The sequence below is a fragment of the Syngnathus leptorhynchus genome, chromosome 17 (assembly GCF_054491065.1).
Source record: "Syngnathus leptorhynchus isolate UIUO chromosome 17, UIUO_Slep, whole genome shotgun sequence".
In the NCBI taxonomy this organism is placed as follows: domain Eukaryota; kingdom Metazoa; phylum Chordata; class Actinopteri; order Syngnathiformes; family Syngnathidae; genus Syngnathus; species Syngnathus leptorhynchus.
In genome coordinates this window covers 5,942,060-5,956,593 of record NC_141211.1, presented here as the reverse complement: position 1 = coordinate 5,956,593, position 14,534 = coordinate 5,942,060, and the positions used below count along the sequence as shown (strand labels likewise).

Below are 14,534 nucleotides of genomic sequence, written 5' to 3'. Positions count from 1 at the left end.
GAAAGCCAGCAAAAAGTCGTAATGGTACAATAAGACTTCTCTTCTGCTTTTGTTAAAACAACATAAAATATATCCATAAAAAAAACAAAAAAACCCATTTGTATTTAATTGATGTTGACGATGGTCTGTCTCTGAGGGCGCATCTTGTCTCGTCTGTTTCATCATTCTATGGACAGTATCAGCTTACTCGGGTTGGTGAAGATCAATATCGTAAAAAAAAATTAATAATTCTACACTAGCCCTGTGTGTGTTCTGGCTCTTCACTCCGGACCACTCCGGGCTCCTTTTTGATCCCACTCAGGATATTTTGCTATTAAAGAAGAAGAAAAAGAAGAGAAAAGAAATTCCAGCTCAATGTCTGTCATTTGCTTGCTACTGTTGACAGGTAAGATGCTCTTCTGTTGATTGAAATACTGTAGCTTAAAAAAAAAAAAAGAAATCTCGCGCAAAGCTTTAATTGCAATATTTTGAATGACCGTCAAAATGCACGTGGACTAAAACATGTTCAAGATCAGTCATCAAGTAGAACCGATGATGTCAGTTCACGACCGCGACTGTTCAAACTTCATCAGTGTCGCTTGTGGGCGACCACATGGCTCAAAGTATTCCGGAGAAGCCAAAACGATCGGCGTTGAATCAACTGACAAGAGCCTTGCTGAGGAATTACGACCGCGGGGTTCGTCCCGTTCAGAACTGGACCAGCGCGACCACAGTCTTCGTCGACTTCATCTTACAGTCTGTCCTTGATGTGGTAAGTTTACTTTCCACTGTTTGTAGCCTATCAAAACCATTGAGCCTACTTTTATTTCAGGACTCCAAAACGCAGAGTATTACCGCGAGTATTTGGTACCGACAGGTAAGTTTCGTCTCATCGTTACATGAATTACAAAGCTTTAGGGAAAAAAAAAAACTCTCGTGTGCTTATTCAGATCTGGACGGATGAGTTTCTCATTTGGGATCCGGAGCAATTTGACGGCATCAACGAGATTTCGCTCTCATCCGACGCCATCTGGATACCCGATATTATCGTCAATGAACTGTAGGTGGACATCGATGACACAAAAATGATCTAATGATACGTACTGACGCTTGTCGGGCTGGATGTGCGTGCAGCGTGGCCGAGGGAAGGTCGCCGCCCATCCCGTACGTCTACGTCAACGCGTCGGGGTGCGTCAAGAACTATCGGCCCATGCAGGTGGTCCTGGCCTGCAGCCTGGAGATGTTTGCCTTCCCTTTCGACAAGCAGAATTGCAGCCTCACCTTCCGCAGCTGGCTACATTCCGGTGGGCGGGCTTTCCCTCATCTGTAAAGATGCCAAAGTTCAGGCGGGCCGGCGTCACTGTGTTGTGCATACAGTCTGATCGTGCAAAATGAAAAAAATCGTGATTGTTTCCAGCGCGTGATTAACGCTGTCCACTGTTGATCGCTTCCTCCCTGCAGTAAAGGAAATCGACTTGGCTCTGTGGCGCAGCGCTGAGGCCGTCGCTAACGATCGGCGCCAGTTCATGAACGATGGCGAGTGGGAGCTGCTGTCCATACCGGCGCGCTACTGGCGCCTCCAGCAGGACAGCGCTGACTACGCCCACGTCCGTTTCCATGTGCGCCCACTTTGTATCTGTCATATTGGGTGCATGTGACATTTATAGACGGACTGACGGACGGACGGGTCCAGCCAGCTAATGGCAGCTGATGAGGCTGGGGCTGTTTGTGAGAAGAAGAGAGCCTCAGATAGAAAGGCAAAGGGCGAGGGACCATAATGAGACTGTCTCAGCGGCTGACTGATCAATGGGGGTCTTGTTAGCGGCGAGGCAAATGCCCCCATGCATAGGCAGCCCCTTTGCAGGTGGAGCGAGCAGACCGACCAGGCATGGCTGCTGCTGCTATTCATTCATGCAGCTCAAAGGAGCCAGCCCAAGGCTGTTTGATAAAGGACAACTTCAGCCACTATACCAGATCATTTTGGGAAACAAACACATTTAACACGTGACATTACACATAAAGTTAGTCACGATCTTGTTTCCTGCTTACGGCGTCCTTTTTGAAGCAAACGTGACTTGGCTTTGTGCCGCCGCAGGTGTTGATCCGAAGGCGCCCCCTGCTGTACGTAGTGAGCCTCCTCATCCCCAGCATCTTCCTCATGATGGTGGACGTGATGAGTTTCTACTTGCCCGTGAGCAGCGGCACCCGCATCGGCTTCAAAATCAGCACACTGCTGGGCTACACCCTCTTCAGAGTCAACCTGATGGATGAGCTGCCCGCCACCGCCGTGGCCACTCCGCTCATAGGCAGGAATAGCCTTCCACGTTTCTCTTCCATCACAGTCGTTCCCACTGACCTTAACCAAAAAATCCCACCCCACCTAACTTCTTTGCGGCGCAAGGTGTGTTCTTTGCCGTGTGCATGGCGCTGCTCATGCTCAGCCTGATCAAGTCCATCCTGGTGGTCAAGCTGCTCCATCACAGCCAAAAAGAGGTCCGGGAAATGTCGGCGTCAGCCTGCCTGCTGGACAAGTACGGCCTCTCCGAGAACTCCGCCGTGAGCCTGGATCGGCTCGACCGTTCTGAAGGTAGAAAGATTTCCAGACTTTGTGTTGTGGTTCTGCTAGCACGTCCTTGAGTCTTTTTTTGATCGGCTTTCTAGATTTGGAGTTTGAGGCCTCGCCGGAAGAGGAGCCGGGCCCGCCCGCCGATATCGAGGCAAATCCTTGCAGCTTGGAGCGTCTCCTCAGGGAGCTGGTTTCCATCCGTCTGGCCTTTTCCCAGGAGGCCGCAGAGTCTTGGGCTCAGTCCCAATGGCTGGCGCTCTGCTCCAAAGTGGACCGCTTCCTCTTCCGCCTCTACCTGATCATTCTAGCCGTGTACGCCGGGACCCTGCTGCTGTTTTGGGCCAGCTGGAGCTTCGCCTGACCACACGCGTGAGGTTCTTTGTGCTCCAAAATAGAAAACAACGCAAGTGATGCCTATCTCGAGAAATTTGGAGCACAAGAACTTCAAAAATTTGCTCTCCTAGCACGCTCATCAAACGTGTTGCTTTCTCAATAAAATCTGTCATGCCCATGTTTTCTTGTGCTCTTGAGTGTAACGCAACTCGGCGGCACGCAAAATAGAACAAAGACAGAAGATGATGGCGGGAGGGAAAGCCGTTGTAATGATTTCCCAGCTATGGAAATGTACTAAGCGATAGTGCATAATGAGCCGGTGGCACCCAGGGGAGCGACGTACTTTCATCCCCGCCATTGCCACCGTCGCCACAAAACAGATCAATAAAAAGCATTCCGAGTTGGGCGATGGCTCCGTCTCCTATTTCCCCCTCCCTCCCTGGTGGCTTCTTAATAGTCGGGATGAGAATATAAAAAGTGCGCCACAGTGGAAAGGTCTATATTAATGCAATTTTCAAAGCTCCATTAGCTAAGATGGCTGATGACGGCATATATTTGGGGCGGGTAGGAGGGGCCTCTTCGAGAGCCTGGCCAAATGGGGGCATGCTAAGCCCATTTTCACAACAGGACGGATTCGCTATGAGAGCCACACCAGCCTGCTTTGCCATGCTTCTTTTCTTCTTTATTCAAGGGATGTGCAGAGGTAAGCCCCGCATTTGTATTTTATTTTCAAGCTGCCATTCTCCTTTGGCAGACATATGTTGACATTATTGTCGCTCAGCTCGGTGGCATCCAATCAAATGGCAGCAAATGCAAACCCCTGAGTGAACGCTTGCAAATATTTCAGCCAAGCGAGCGGGCGGCGACGGCCGCTTAGCCAACGCCACATTGGTGCGCCTCTCGGAGTTCTTGAGCGCCGGCTACAAGAAAGGGGTGCGACCGGTCAAAGACTGGCGGACGTCCACCCTGGTGGCCATCGACCTGATGGTCTATTCCATCCTCAACGTGGTGAAGATTGACGCAAACTGGTAAATTGAATATTTTGGACATCTTTTTTTCTTACCACTTCCCCCTTTCAACAGGACGAGAAGAACCAGGTCTTGACGACGTACGTGTGGTACAGACAGGTAAAGGTGGCTCTGCTGCTTACCAGCTTCGATATCGATATATCTATAGATTTTTGTGACGCTTCTGCCATTCTTGAACCGTCAAGTCATGGACGGATGAATTCCTCGTCTGGAATCCCCAAGACTTTGACCAGGTCAAACAAGTTTCTATCCCGACTGCCAACGTGTGGGTGCCGGATATCCTCATCAATGAGTTGTGAGCCCCGTCCGTCCGTCTGTTTGCTTGCTCGTCTTTTGGAGCCTCGCCAGAAATTTTGTCGACATTTGCACCGTCTGTCATCCCGACGTGCAGCGTGGACGTGGGGAAGTCCCCCGACATCCCGTACGTCTACGTGAGCCACGACGGACTGGTGCGCAACTACAAACCCATCCAGGTGGTCACCGCCTGCACGCTGAACATCTACAACTTCCCTTTTGATGTCCAGAAATGCAGCCTGACCTTCCAAAGCTGGCTCCACACAAGTATGGTCCCACGCACTCGCTCGAATTGCAGTTCATTTTATAAGGCTCGGAGCTCCGTGTTCTGTTTGTTCCTGCCGGGATGTTGGGGCGAGACGTTGCCGCTGACATTATGTTCCGTCGGCAGTTGACGACATCAACATCACGTTGATGCGGAGCCCCGAGGAGTTGAGGGAGGACAAGAGCGTCTTCATGAACCAAGGAGAGTGGGAGCTGCTGCACATTCTGTCCAACTACAAAATCTTCAGCGTGGATGACGACGACTACTACGCCGAGATGAAGTTCCACGTGAGTCCAGCGAATCAGACAAAGGCGTGCCACTGCAGCCTCACCCGGGCAAAGCATCCAGCGAGTTAGTAGAAAGCAAAAAGTTACTTTGGATTTACGCTAGGGGCTGCTCGATAACAGACAGCGGGCTAGAAATGGCCCCCGGGCCGTCGTTTAAATGAAAGGAAAACAAAGCATGTCGACAGGTGGTGATCCGGCGCCGACCGTTATTCTACACGGTCAACCTGTTGCTGCCGAGTATCTTCCTCATGGTGATGGACATCGTGGGCTTCTATCTGCCACCTGACAGCGGTGAGAGAGTTTCTTTCAAGATCACTCTGCTGCTGGGATACTCAGTCTTCCTCATCATCGTATCCGACACTCTGCCCGCCACCGCCATCGGAACGCCGCTGATAGGTGAGCGCTCGCCGCCCCGCGGGGACGGCTTCGTTTGTCTGTCTGACTGACCCATCTCGTTCGTCCGGCCTGCGCCGTAGGCGTGTATTTTGTCGTTTGCATGGCCCTCCTGGTGATCAGCTTGACGGAAACGGTGTTGATCGTGCGTCTGGTCCACAAGCAGGACCTGCAGCCCCCTGTGCCCCCCTGGCTGAGGTACTTTGTTCTGGAGAGAGCTCCGGTCCTCTTCTGCATCCGCAAGAAGCACCGGCTGTGCTCCAGACTGTCCCCTCAGGCCTCGGATATGGACGACGACGACGACGACTACAAAGGCGAGAACCGGGCGCTCCGTCACACTTGCGAGATCGGCCGGCGGCACCAGAGGGAAGCCGCCGCACTGGCTCGGGGCCTGCCCCCCCACAGGGACCCCGTGGTGAGCGACATCTTGCAAGAGGTGACAGCCATACGTAACTTCCTGGAGAAACGAGACCATGGCAACGAGGTGGCCAAGGAGTGGCTGCAGGTGGGATACGTTCTGGACGTGATGCTTTTCAGGGTCTACCTACTGGCCGTGGTGGCCTACAGCATTACGCTAGGCACGCTGTGGTCTGTGTGGCACGTGGCCTGACACCACAATGTCCGGGCTCCGTGGCAAAGAGAAAAGGAGTTTGGAGGCAGCTGCTTAATCCACTTGTCACTCATTTATGAAATCGCAATGCCTCCCGTATACATTATTCAGGACGTCACATTATCAATGGCCAAATTATTTATGAAGTGTGTCATGACCACGATGCTCTCACAGTGTTTGTGATCGCCTGCTGACGACGCTGTAGTTCTCTTTCCCAGCCTGAGAGCGGCGCTGTCGCTGTTCATTTTTCAGTTGAAGCCCTGGCTGGGTCCTTAACGCATTTATTCGAGAAGGGTGAAAATGATTTTAGTCCAAATGACTTTCAATGAAATAAACTGATTTTAGTGTGCTGTATATGTCGTTACACGGCAGTTTCAACTCACCAGCTTGTCGTCATTTGATAAAAGTATTTTACGGTTTTGTGAAAAACAAACGAACATTCCTTTCACCAAATTCAATGGAATAAATGTTAACCTTAGAATGAGCATCAATGGTCCAGACCAGGGGTGCTCACACTTTTTCAACATGCGGGCTACTTATAAAACAACCAAGTCACAAATGATCTATCTACACACCACAAAAATGCAAAACATATAACTATTTTCAAATTCATTCAGGATTCTTTGTATGTACAATATATGTTGATGTACCTTGCAGAACTGACTAGGCCAATATTGCACAACACACAATATTTACATTTTTTGTAATTATGTGATGATAGGCTGACAAATTTATTTTTTAACGTCACGCTGGTCCAGTTCAAAGGTGATGGCTTACCTCAAGACGTTAAATGACGCAGACTCACTCCCTGTCAAAACGACAAAAAATGAACACAGTCAGTCAGTCAGTCAGTCAGTCAGTCAGTCAGTCAGTCAGTCAGTCAGTCAGGTAGCATAATTGCCTAGCAGCTTAATAACAACACCTAAATAGAATAAATTACTCGACTCACCGGTAAAACAACCAACAATGAATTGCGGCCTACATGAAAATCAACAGAGCTAAGTTGGGCTAGAGTTGTTTTACTCCAACAGGTGGCGACATTTCCCTTTTTGTCGCCTTCCACCGGCGAGCTCGGTGCAGACTGCGCATGTGCTTGGAATCAAACCATTCTAACAAATAAACACATTTGCAATGAAACAGAAAAATGATCAAAATTCTACATTTACTCAGCTATGTGCTACAACTAATATTTCCAACTACTTTTACAGAATGTAAGAACATTTTGCAATCGTTTATTAATCATTTTATCTACTTTATTATATTCTTTTTAATCCATTCTTTTTTAGTACCCCGAGTTTGAAAAAGAATACAGAGAAATAGACTTCACTTTTGTAATTGTGATTAATAGGAATGTATAGATAATTAAAAACAATGGTTGTCGTAAAATTAAGGAAAAAAAAAAGCCAGTGAGAGTACAAAGACAACTGACATAAAGTCCATTGTTTATTTCTTGTGTGTACAATTGATTTTTATAATGAAACCCATAAATAAAAAACAAACAAAATCAATCCACTCACTACAAAAAGACAATATACTGTTAGTAGGATGTAAAACCCCAAAGAAAAAATTCTTTAATATTTTTTTCCACGATCAAAAAGGCACAACATTGACGACTTTAGTGACAACATGGAAGGACCTGCAGCATTAAATGTTTATTTCATTTTTTTTTTCACACTCCATCAGAGAACACTGAAATGTTACAAAGTGATGCATCTGATTCTACATGGAAATGAATCCAAAAACAAAACGTAACCTCAATATTAACAGACGGTGGCGAGACATATGAAAACATGTTGCCACAGTGGGGAGTTGTGAAAAAAAAAAAAAAAAATCGCACATTGTCGTTGGAAAAGACAAAGGACATTTTTCATTTTTTGCAAAGCTCTAATGCAATTTTCAATGATAAAATAAAACGAGATAAGAGAACAAAAAAAAAAACGAAAAAATAATTGGGCACCTTCTAAGATTAGGCTAAGATTGGGTGCTGAGGTAGACAAAAACTATAGCAATTCAAATCATCATCATCAAAATAATAAAAAAGAAACACTATCATCTTTAAATTTCTCAATAATACAGAGCGACTTCTGGACTGGCACTTGTGTTGCCACCAAAATGGAAAAGAAACAACCAATAAAAAAAAGCTTTTTTATGCTTAAAAAAAAAAAAAAATTGTTACGCTTGGTCCGAACGGAGCGAAGTTGTTGGTCCTCAGTGCTTGGATAAAAATAAAATAACTTGGTGTTTTTTTTTTTTTTTTCTTTTTTACATGTTGTCAATATTCTTTTAAACATACGTGGAGACCTTGATGGCACATGGGCGTGAAATGGCGAGAAGGAACACCACACCAAAAACACACACACGTACAAGTGCCTGCTCCAGGGATGCCATGAGTGCCACTTTTTTTTACCCACGCGCCCTAAAAGCATCATGTTGGAGGAAGAAGAAGAAAAGAAAAAAAAAATCAATCAAAATTACAGTGTTACCTTGAGATACAACCCTTATTTACTCAAAACATGCGTATCTCAAATAGTCTTTCCCCACTGAAATGAATGGAATTTCAATTAATCTGTTCTTGCTTCCAATTTTTTTTAAACCAGAAAAATAGAACTCAATATTACTGGACATTATAAAAATATACAGTAATCACATAATCAAATAGAGTATAAAAAGAAATATTTTGGGCCACTTGTATGTCAAGGCGTCACAATACCTCATGGTTGAATTAAGGGCATGAAAAGATGGTGTCAACAGTCCATTGATATATTTTTCCCCCGCAAAATTTTCTTTTAATGTCAGCAGACCTGTTGCTGTTTAACAAAAAAAGAAAGGAATGAAAAACAATATAAAAAAATCAAATCAATAGCCCTCGAATTCTGAAGAAAAAAACATGTGTATCATGACATCCCATGGCTGCTGGCAGACAACATTTTTTTTCCAGTTTTTTTGGCAAAATCTTTTATCTGAAAATACAGAAACGGAGCACGTCTCCCCCCCCCCAACAATTTCCATGTTTAGGCACACAAACAGTACGGGAAAAAACATCGTAGAGGAACACTGAGGGAAGAACGATATTGATGCCAACGAGTATATAGAGTTACATCATTTTCCAACATAGAAAGAAAAAAAAAAACAGTGGCATAGAATAGAAGTTTTGTATCTGATTTAGTGCATTTTTCCACGAGTACGCACACACACGCATAGCTACACACTCTGTCAAGCGCACGGGAAAAGGAGAAAACATTCAAAGGACAATGACGTCATTAACTTGGCGGGTAAGTGTTGCATTGTGGGTAACGATTGATTTGTGAGATTGTTTTGCTGTTGATATTTGCAGGTGGTGTCGTGGGGGGTAAGAAACAAAAATCCCCAAACCTCTCGGCTCACAGTGTTACGGGACGTGCCATCCCTTTTCTTTTACTCTTTTCAAGTACAAAACAAATACAAAAAAAAGAAAATAATAATAATAACAAGCCCACGGTCAAGTTTGATTGATAGAATGGTGAGTGACAAGTACTCTCGTTTTTTTGTTTTGTTGTTGTCACATCCCCAAAAAGTTGGCGGTAAGATTTTTTTTTGTCCTTCACCTACAATGTAATTGACATCCAGAAAGCAACACTTATTATTATTATCATTATTATTACAATATGTTCACACAATATCAAAGAGGAGCAAGGCAAGAATTACACCCAGAGAAAACAAAAGCAAAAAAAAAAGAAAAAGACCAATGTGTGCCCTGCTCAGACTCTCCACAAAAAAATAGACAGGACTGACACGCAATACAAAAATATCACAATTTGTTGCTTTTTTTTTTTTTTAATATCAAATCACCTCCGTTGAATCTCGTTCAGGAATTCATATTTTGACTTTTTTTTTCTTGTTGATGATTACTAAACGTCCAATTGTCCATCGCACGCTGCAAAAAACCCTAAACCAGAAAAGACCTCCAGCACCATTTGATCCACCGTTCACATTACAAAACTACAAGTCTATTCACATATGTTCAAGTGTCTACGTTCGTTTTTGAACCCGCAAAGCAATAGTGCTTTCATCTTATCTTCCTCCTCATTTTGCGCATCACTTAAGGCTTCAAAATTGCTTTTTTTTTTGTTTTATTTTCTTCCATTCCAAAACGTTCTCTCGGCTACGTCCCCATTCATTCCATCAATCTCTACTATGGTTATTTTTTATTTTTTGCTTTAAAATGACCGTATTTCCTCATATAGTGGCCCAGGTTAAAAAAAAAAAAAGCCAATAAGCGGGGTAGCCAGTAAATTAAAAACATGAATGAGCAGAAGATCAGGTAAATTAAAAAACAACACGACAAAGTGGCAATCAGGCAAAACTATATATATATATATATATATATATATATATATATATATATATATATATATATATATATATAAAAGTGAATAAACAACATCATCAAAAAATGGCAAATAAGCGGTGAATGGGTGAAAAAGTCAAATAAATGGAGATTGGATACATAAATTGGATAAATACAAAAAAAGGCCATTAGGTAAACTAAAAACACAAATAATTGGGAGATTAGGTATAAAAACCAACACAACAAATAAGTGGGAGTTGGAATCAGGTGAAAAACATGAATAGGCAAACAAACAAAAACAAATTCGCATTAGATAAAGAAAGTGAATAAACGTGGGCGCCAGTAAACGAAATGCATCAAGTAAGCATTGCGTTAAAAAAAATAAAAATAAAAAAAGCAAATGCGTGGGTGTTGGGTTGAGGCTTTTACATAAATGAAAAATGCAAATCACAATTAAACTTAGCAATGACGAGCCCACATTTTCATTCATGAAAAAAATGTGACTTGGTAGCTGCTGCTGTTTTGGTTAGCAACAGCGCAAGCAAAACGGACTTCCGACTTCACCCTCCCTGACTTGTACAAGGGCAGTGTCGACTGGCGGGAAGGCATTTGTTAAGTTCGACAACAATGATTTGAGAGGGGGGGGGGGGGGGGGGGGGCCGCTATTTGAGGAAATCCGGCGACTCAAATTGAAGGAAAAAAAAACGTAAGCGTGAGATGAAGTAGCAATGATGAAAAAATGTGCTTTTGCCAAAACATGAACTTAAGAGAGGTAGCTTTTTGAACAGACAACACATACAAAAAAAGGACAAACAAATCAAATAAAAAGACCAACCTGCTGACTCCAACAAGCGCGGTTAATAGTAATAATACCAAATTTGGTAGCACGCACAAACTAAATCTCATCGCTGCTGCGGCACTTTTGAAATGCGTGTCTGTGTGCGCGCACACACACGCTCATGCACACGCTCATGCACACGCACACACACACACACACACACACACACACACACACACACACACACACACACACACACACACACACACACACACACACACACACGCACGCACACGCACACCCCCCCACACACACAAACAGCTTCGTCACGCTGTGCAATGCATCTTTCCGACTCGCGACGCTAACAAAACTCGGGGTTAACAAAAAACAACGAGAAAAAAAACATGAGGTCACAAAATGAGGTAATTCAAGTATGAAGTGAAAACGAGGAGATGAAACCACAGAGAAAAGAGTCCACGTTTCCGTCGCCCTATTGGTCCCGCCCCTCTTCGGCAATCACCCGAATACTCCAGTTGACAATTCCCGCTTTCGCTCCCTCGGATAACAGTGACCTTTCCTTCACCGGGCCGGGCGGTCGGCGTTTTCGGGCTCCCAAATTCCCCAGCCAAGCTTGGCGTGCAAGTCTTTTCACATTCACGTGTTGAGATGGCGCCGGCCCATTTATGACATTCACTCCTTCGAGAGCAGCCGTTTTCCTTTCGCAAGTCTGACATTTTTTTTGTGGTTAGTGTGAGATAAATGAGAGTATACGTGGATGGCGGCGGTGTATTGCTGTGATTAATGTGAATATAAAGCTGGACTGATATCAAACAGAAACTGTTGTCGTAATTGCGGCGATACATTGATCGATGATGATGCAGAGCGGAACAAAAATATAAGTCAGTCTTTCGACACCCCACCAAAAACAAAGCAGCACTGTGAAGCCCCTCCCCCTCCCACCCAACTGATCATTTAGGTTCATCCTTTGTTTTTAGCGCTCCCAATTCGTCATCTACTGCATATTCCGACCGGCTCGGCTGAAGATTCTCAGGGGCTATCCGGGGAAGAAAAAAAAAAAAAAAAATCGACACGACCCGTCGACGTTCAAGTACTCGGTGGGCATTTTTATTGGAGTCGTGGGGCAAGGCTCCAATTGTCCAATTTCTGTGCATACCCAACAATTCTTATGCTAAGGACACTTTTGGGGAATTTTTTTTTAAGTGTGCATTCTCGTTAGCGCCACACCAAGAAAGAAGAAGTGAATACATTGCTGGGCATACAATGCTTTTTTTTTTTTTTGAAGCTCCATCCCTTTTGGTGACCAACCAATAATAGCTCTCCAACAAAACAAAAAAGAACAAAATCAATTTCAATGCCGCTCCAGGTATTCTTGTTTTAAATGGTTGGCCATTTTCTGGAATTTGCACTCATTTCTCAGAGGATAATCAAAATTGGGCAAATAAATGTCAGGCTACTTGATTAAGTGCCATTCTCGCTAAAGGAGGTGCGTTAGCGAGACTACCAAGAAGGCTACTGAGCAGATTTGGAGGGCCTGCATCAACAACGATGATACAATTTGGGATTGTTTGGTCTTTTGTCTTGTTAGCGCCATTACACAAACAGGATTTATGATATAAGCTCAAAAAGAAACTGACGCGAAAGAAGAAGCCATTTCGTTTTGGCACACCACCAACATTGCTAGCGGTAGATTTTCAAAAATGGTTGAGGTGGCTATCCAGTATGTATGTACACAATTTGCTTGTGATCCAAATGGGGCTTTGGCTGTCCTTGGCAGAGGTCTCCACTTATATCAGTTGCAACAGCAACTACCACAAACACAAAGTGTTTCGTTTTCTTTCTCACATTGCCATCATCATCGTCGTCATCATCACGTGATCTGAACTTGCGTGGAGATTGGTAGGGTAAAGTAAAAGTGACAAAAAAAACATCCGTCATGTCACATGCTTAGAGATTCTACCAAATGCTATTTTGTCCGGATCCGATAGCCCTTGAGAATCTGTCAACGCTGTAGCAGCAATACTTTCCCTGCAGCTCTCGTGTTTCCGTCACGAGGCGACCTGAACAACTGAAAGAAATAAAGAAAGGAACACAATGCGCACGTGACCCACCCGGTGATTCCGAACTAACGCCAGACTTTGACGTCTCTCCGGGAGGACCCTTCTTTTACAAGAAAAGACGCTAATCGGTCTTTCGTCCTTTTGCGCAGCTTGGCCTAGCGCCTTCAAACTACATTCCCCTTCTACCCGCCCCATCCTTCCTTCCTTCCCTCCTTCCCCAATACCTTCCTGCGCTTAGACGTAGCAGAGGTACAGGTAGGTCTTCTCGATGCGCCAGTCCGGAGGGACGTCTTCGGGCTTGTGGCCCTTCATGTGCTTCTGCATGGCCGACAGGCTGGGGCAGTACTCCAGGCAGATGGTGCATTGGTAGGGCGAGGCGCCGTTGTGGGTGCGCAGGTGCTTGATCATGGCCGAGTAGTCCCTGGATCGTTGGTGGCACAGCTTGCACTCGAATGGCTTCTCACCTGAGGAAAAAGCCCAATTCATAACCTGACACCGTTTGAAGACAACAAGGCTCTCCTGTACTGACTCGTCGCTATCCGAGCGTGTCGAGAAAATGGGCCGAGACTGTGGAGTTCAATACTTACCGGAACGCATAGTTCATGCTAACAACGCTGTTCGCTAATGATGCCAAGTGAGCTAACGTTGATGTGAGTGATGTCGGGACGACGTTCCAATCTAAGACATGTAAATGGCGACCTTTTGCCAAAAGCATTGGGGGAGGGGGAGGGGGGGGGGCAAATGATCCGGTCGCCGCCGTTGTCCCAGACGTGGCCCACCTCCCCTGCTTGACCTTGACCGCGCCAAGGAAGCCAATAAGCGTAAATACACGTGGGCCAGCCCGACGGCTGCTAATATCGATAACCGCACTGTAAACAAGGTGGCCTCACATAAGCGGCTAATAATGAATTGCAAATGCCCCCTTCCCCCGGCGCTATTGATCCGGCATCGGCATTTGCGGAGGGAGGGAGGGGGGGGGGAGGCAGGCTCCGCACTGCTTGTCGATGATTCATCAAGCGGCTGCCTTTTATGTGAGGTGGCCTTTGACGGCGAGCTTGTCGCTCCTTCTCGTTATCTGGCGTTCGAGCCCCCCCCCGCTGCGCAGCCCCCTCTCCAAAAAAGGAGTTGGATGCGTCTGGAGGTGGGAGCCAATTATTGGAGAGCCTGCCTTGATAGTGTGTCTTATTGAAAGGGAGATGGGCGGGCGGGCGCGTGTGCCGTGCGTGTCAATTCGAGCTGGCTTTCTCAAACTGGGCTGGGCCAGCTGTAGTTTTTAAAGTCACTTGTTTACATGATTGCACATTTTAATTTCAATTGATTACAATTTAGGATGAAAAATGTCTTCCCTGTAAAAGGGGTCTTGGGATCAAAAAGTTTGAAAAGCCTTAAAATACAGATTTTGTGTGCGAGGAAACAGCAAGGAAGCACAAGTGTCCCGACGGGCTTCGCCGATCAGTCTTAGCCGAGCCCCCTTTGGCGGCGCAGGCTAGCTTATCACTGTGTCAACATCTTTATGGGGCTCTAAATATACCGCGATCAATAGGCAGTCTTTGGAGACATTCATTTACTGTAGCGCGGCAACAAAGATATGCATCT

General features: G+C 45.4%; 3 protein-coding genes across 3 annotated transcripts in view; 2 read left to right on the top strand and 1 right to left on the bottom strand.

Annotated features, from left to right (window-relative positions):
• The first annotated feature begins 592 nt into the window (after nucleotides 1-592).
• On the top strand, nucleotides 593-3,025 carry htr3b (5-hydroxytryptamine (serotonin) receptor 3B). Its single transcript, XM_085936620.1, has 8 exons — nucleotides 593-751; nucleotides 812-856; nucleotides 930-1,039; nucleotides 1,114-1,283; nucleotides 1,441-1,598; nucleotides 2,075-2,285; nucleotides 2,381-2,566; nucleotides 2,641-3,025. Exons 1-8 carry the CDS (start codon nucleotides 593-595, stop codon nucleotides 2,904-2,906), a joined length of 1,305 nt encoding a protein of 434 aa, XP_085792746.1. The 3' UTR covers nucleotides 2,907-3,025.
• Nucleotides 3,026-3,517: 492 nt separating this feature from the next.
• On the top strand, nucleotides 3,518-5,755 carry htr3a (5-hydroxytryptamine (serotonin) receptor 3A). The gene is made up of 8 exons (XM_085935675.1): nucleotides 3,518-3,581; nucleotides 3,726-3,886; nucleotides 3,961-4,005; nucleotides 4,092-4,201; nucleotides 4,298-4,467; nucleotides 4,592-4,752; nucleotides 4,938-5,148; nucleotides 5,229-5,755. The coding sequence occupies exons 1-8, from the start codon at nucleotides 3,518-3,520 to the stop codon at nucleotides 5,753-5,755; spliced, it is 1,449 nt and encodes a 482-aa protein (XP_085791801.1).
• Nucleotides 5,756-10,739: 4,984 nt separating this feature from the next.
• zbtb16a (zinc finger and BTB domain containing 16a) overlaps nucleotides 10,740-14,534 on the bottom strand; it is a 63,533-nt gene continuing 59,738 nt past the window's right edge. The window contains exon 7 of the mRNA XM_085936099.1: nucleotides 10,740-13,402. Within this exon, the coding sequence (XP_085792225.1) occupies nucleotides 13,173-13,402 (230 nt within the window). The 3' untranslated portion in view covers nucleotides 10,740-13,172. The remainder of the gene's footprint in view (nucleotides 13,403-14,534) is intronic.

What these genes read in the sequence shown, in the direction of transcription:
- htr3a (XM_085935675.1), top strand. Translation starts at nt 3,518, where the DNA reads ATGAGAGCCACACCAGCCTGCTTTGCCATGCTTCTTTTCTTCTTTATT. An exon ending in TCTATTCCATCCTCAACGTG is followed by an intron (nt 3,887 to 3,960) that starts GTGAAGATTGAC and finishes CCCTTTCAACAG; the next exon opens with GACGAGAAGAACCAGGTCTT. An exon ending in GATATCCTCATCAATGAGTT is followed by an intron (nt 4,202 to 4,297) that starts GTGAGCCCCGTC and finishes CCCGACGTGCAG; the next exon opens with CGTGGACGTGGGGAAGTCCC.
- htr3b (XM_085936620.1), top strand. Translation starts at nt 593, where the DNA reads ATGGCTCAAAGTATTCCGGAGAAGCCAAAACGATCGGCGTTGAATCAA. An exon ending in TACAGTCTGTCCTTGATGTG is followed by an intron (nt 752 to 811) that starts GTAAGTTTACTT and finishes CTTTTATTTCAG; the next exon opens with GACTCCAAAACGCAGAGTAT. An exon ending in GATATTATCGTCAATGAACT is followed by an intron (nt 1,040 to 1,113) that starts GTAGGTGGACAT and finishes ATGTGCGTGCAG; the next exon opens with CGTGGCCGAGGGAAGGTCGC.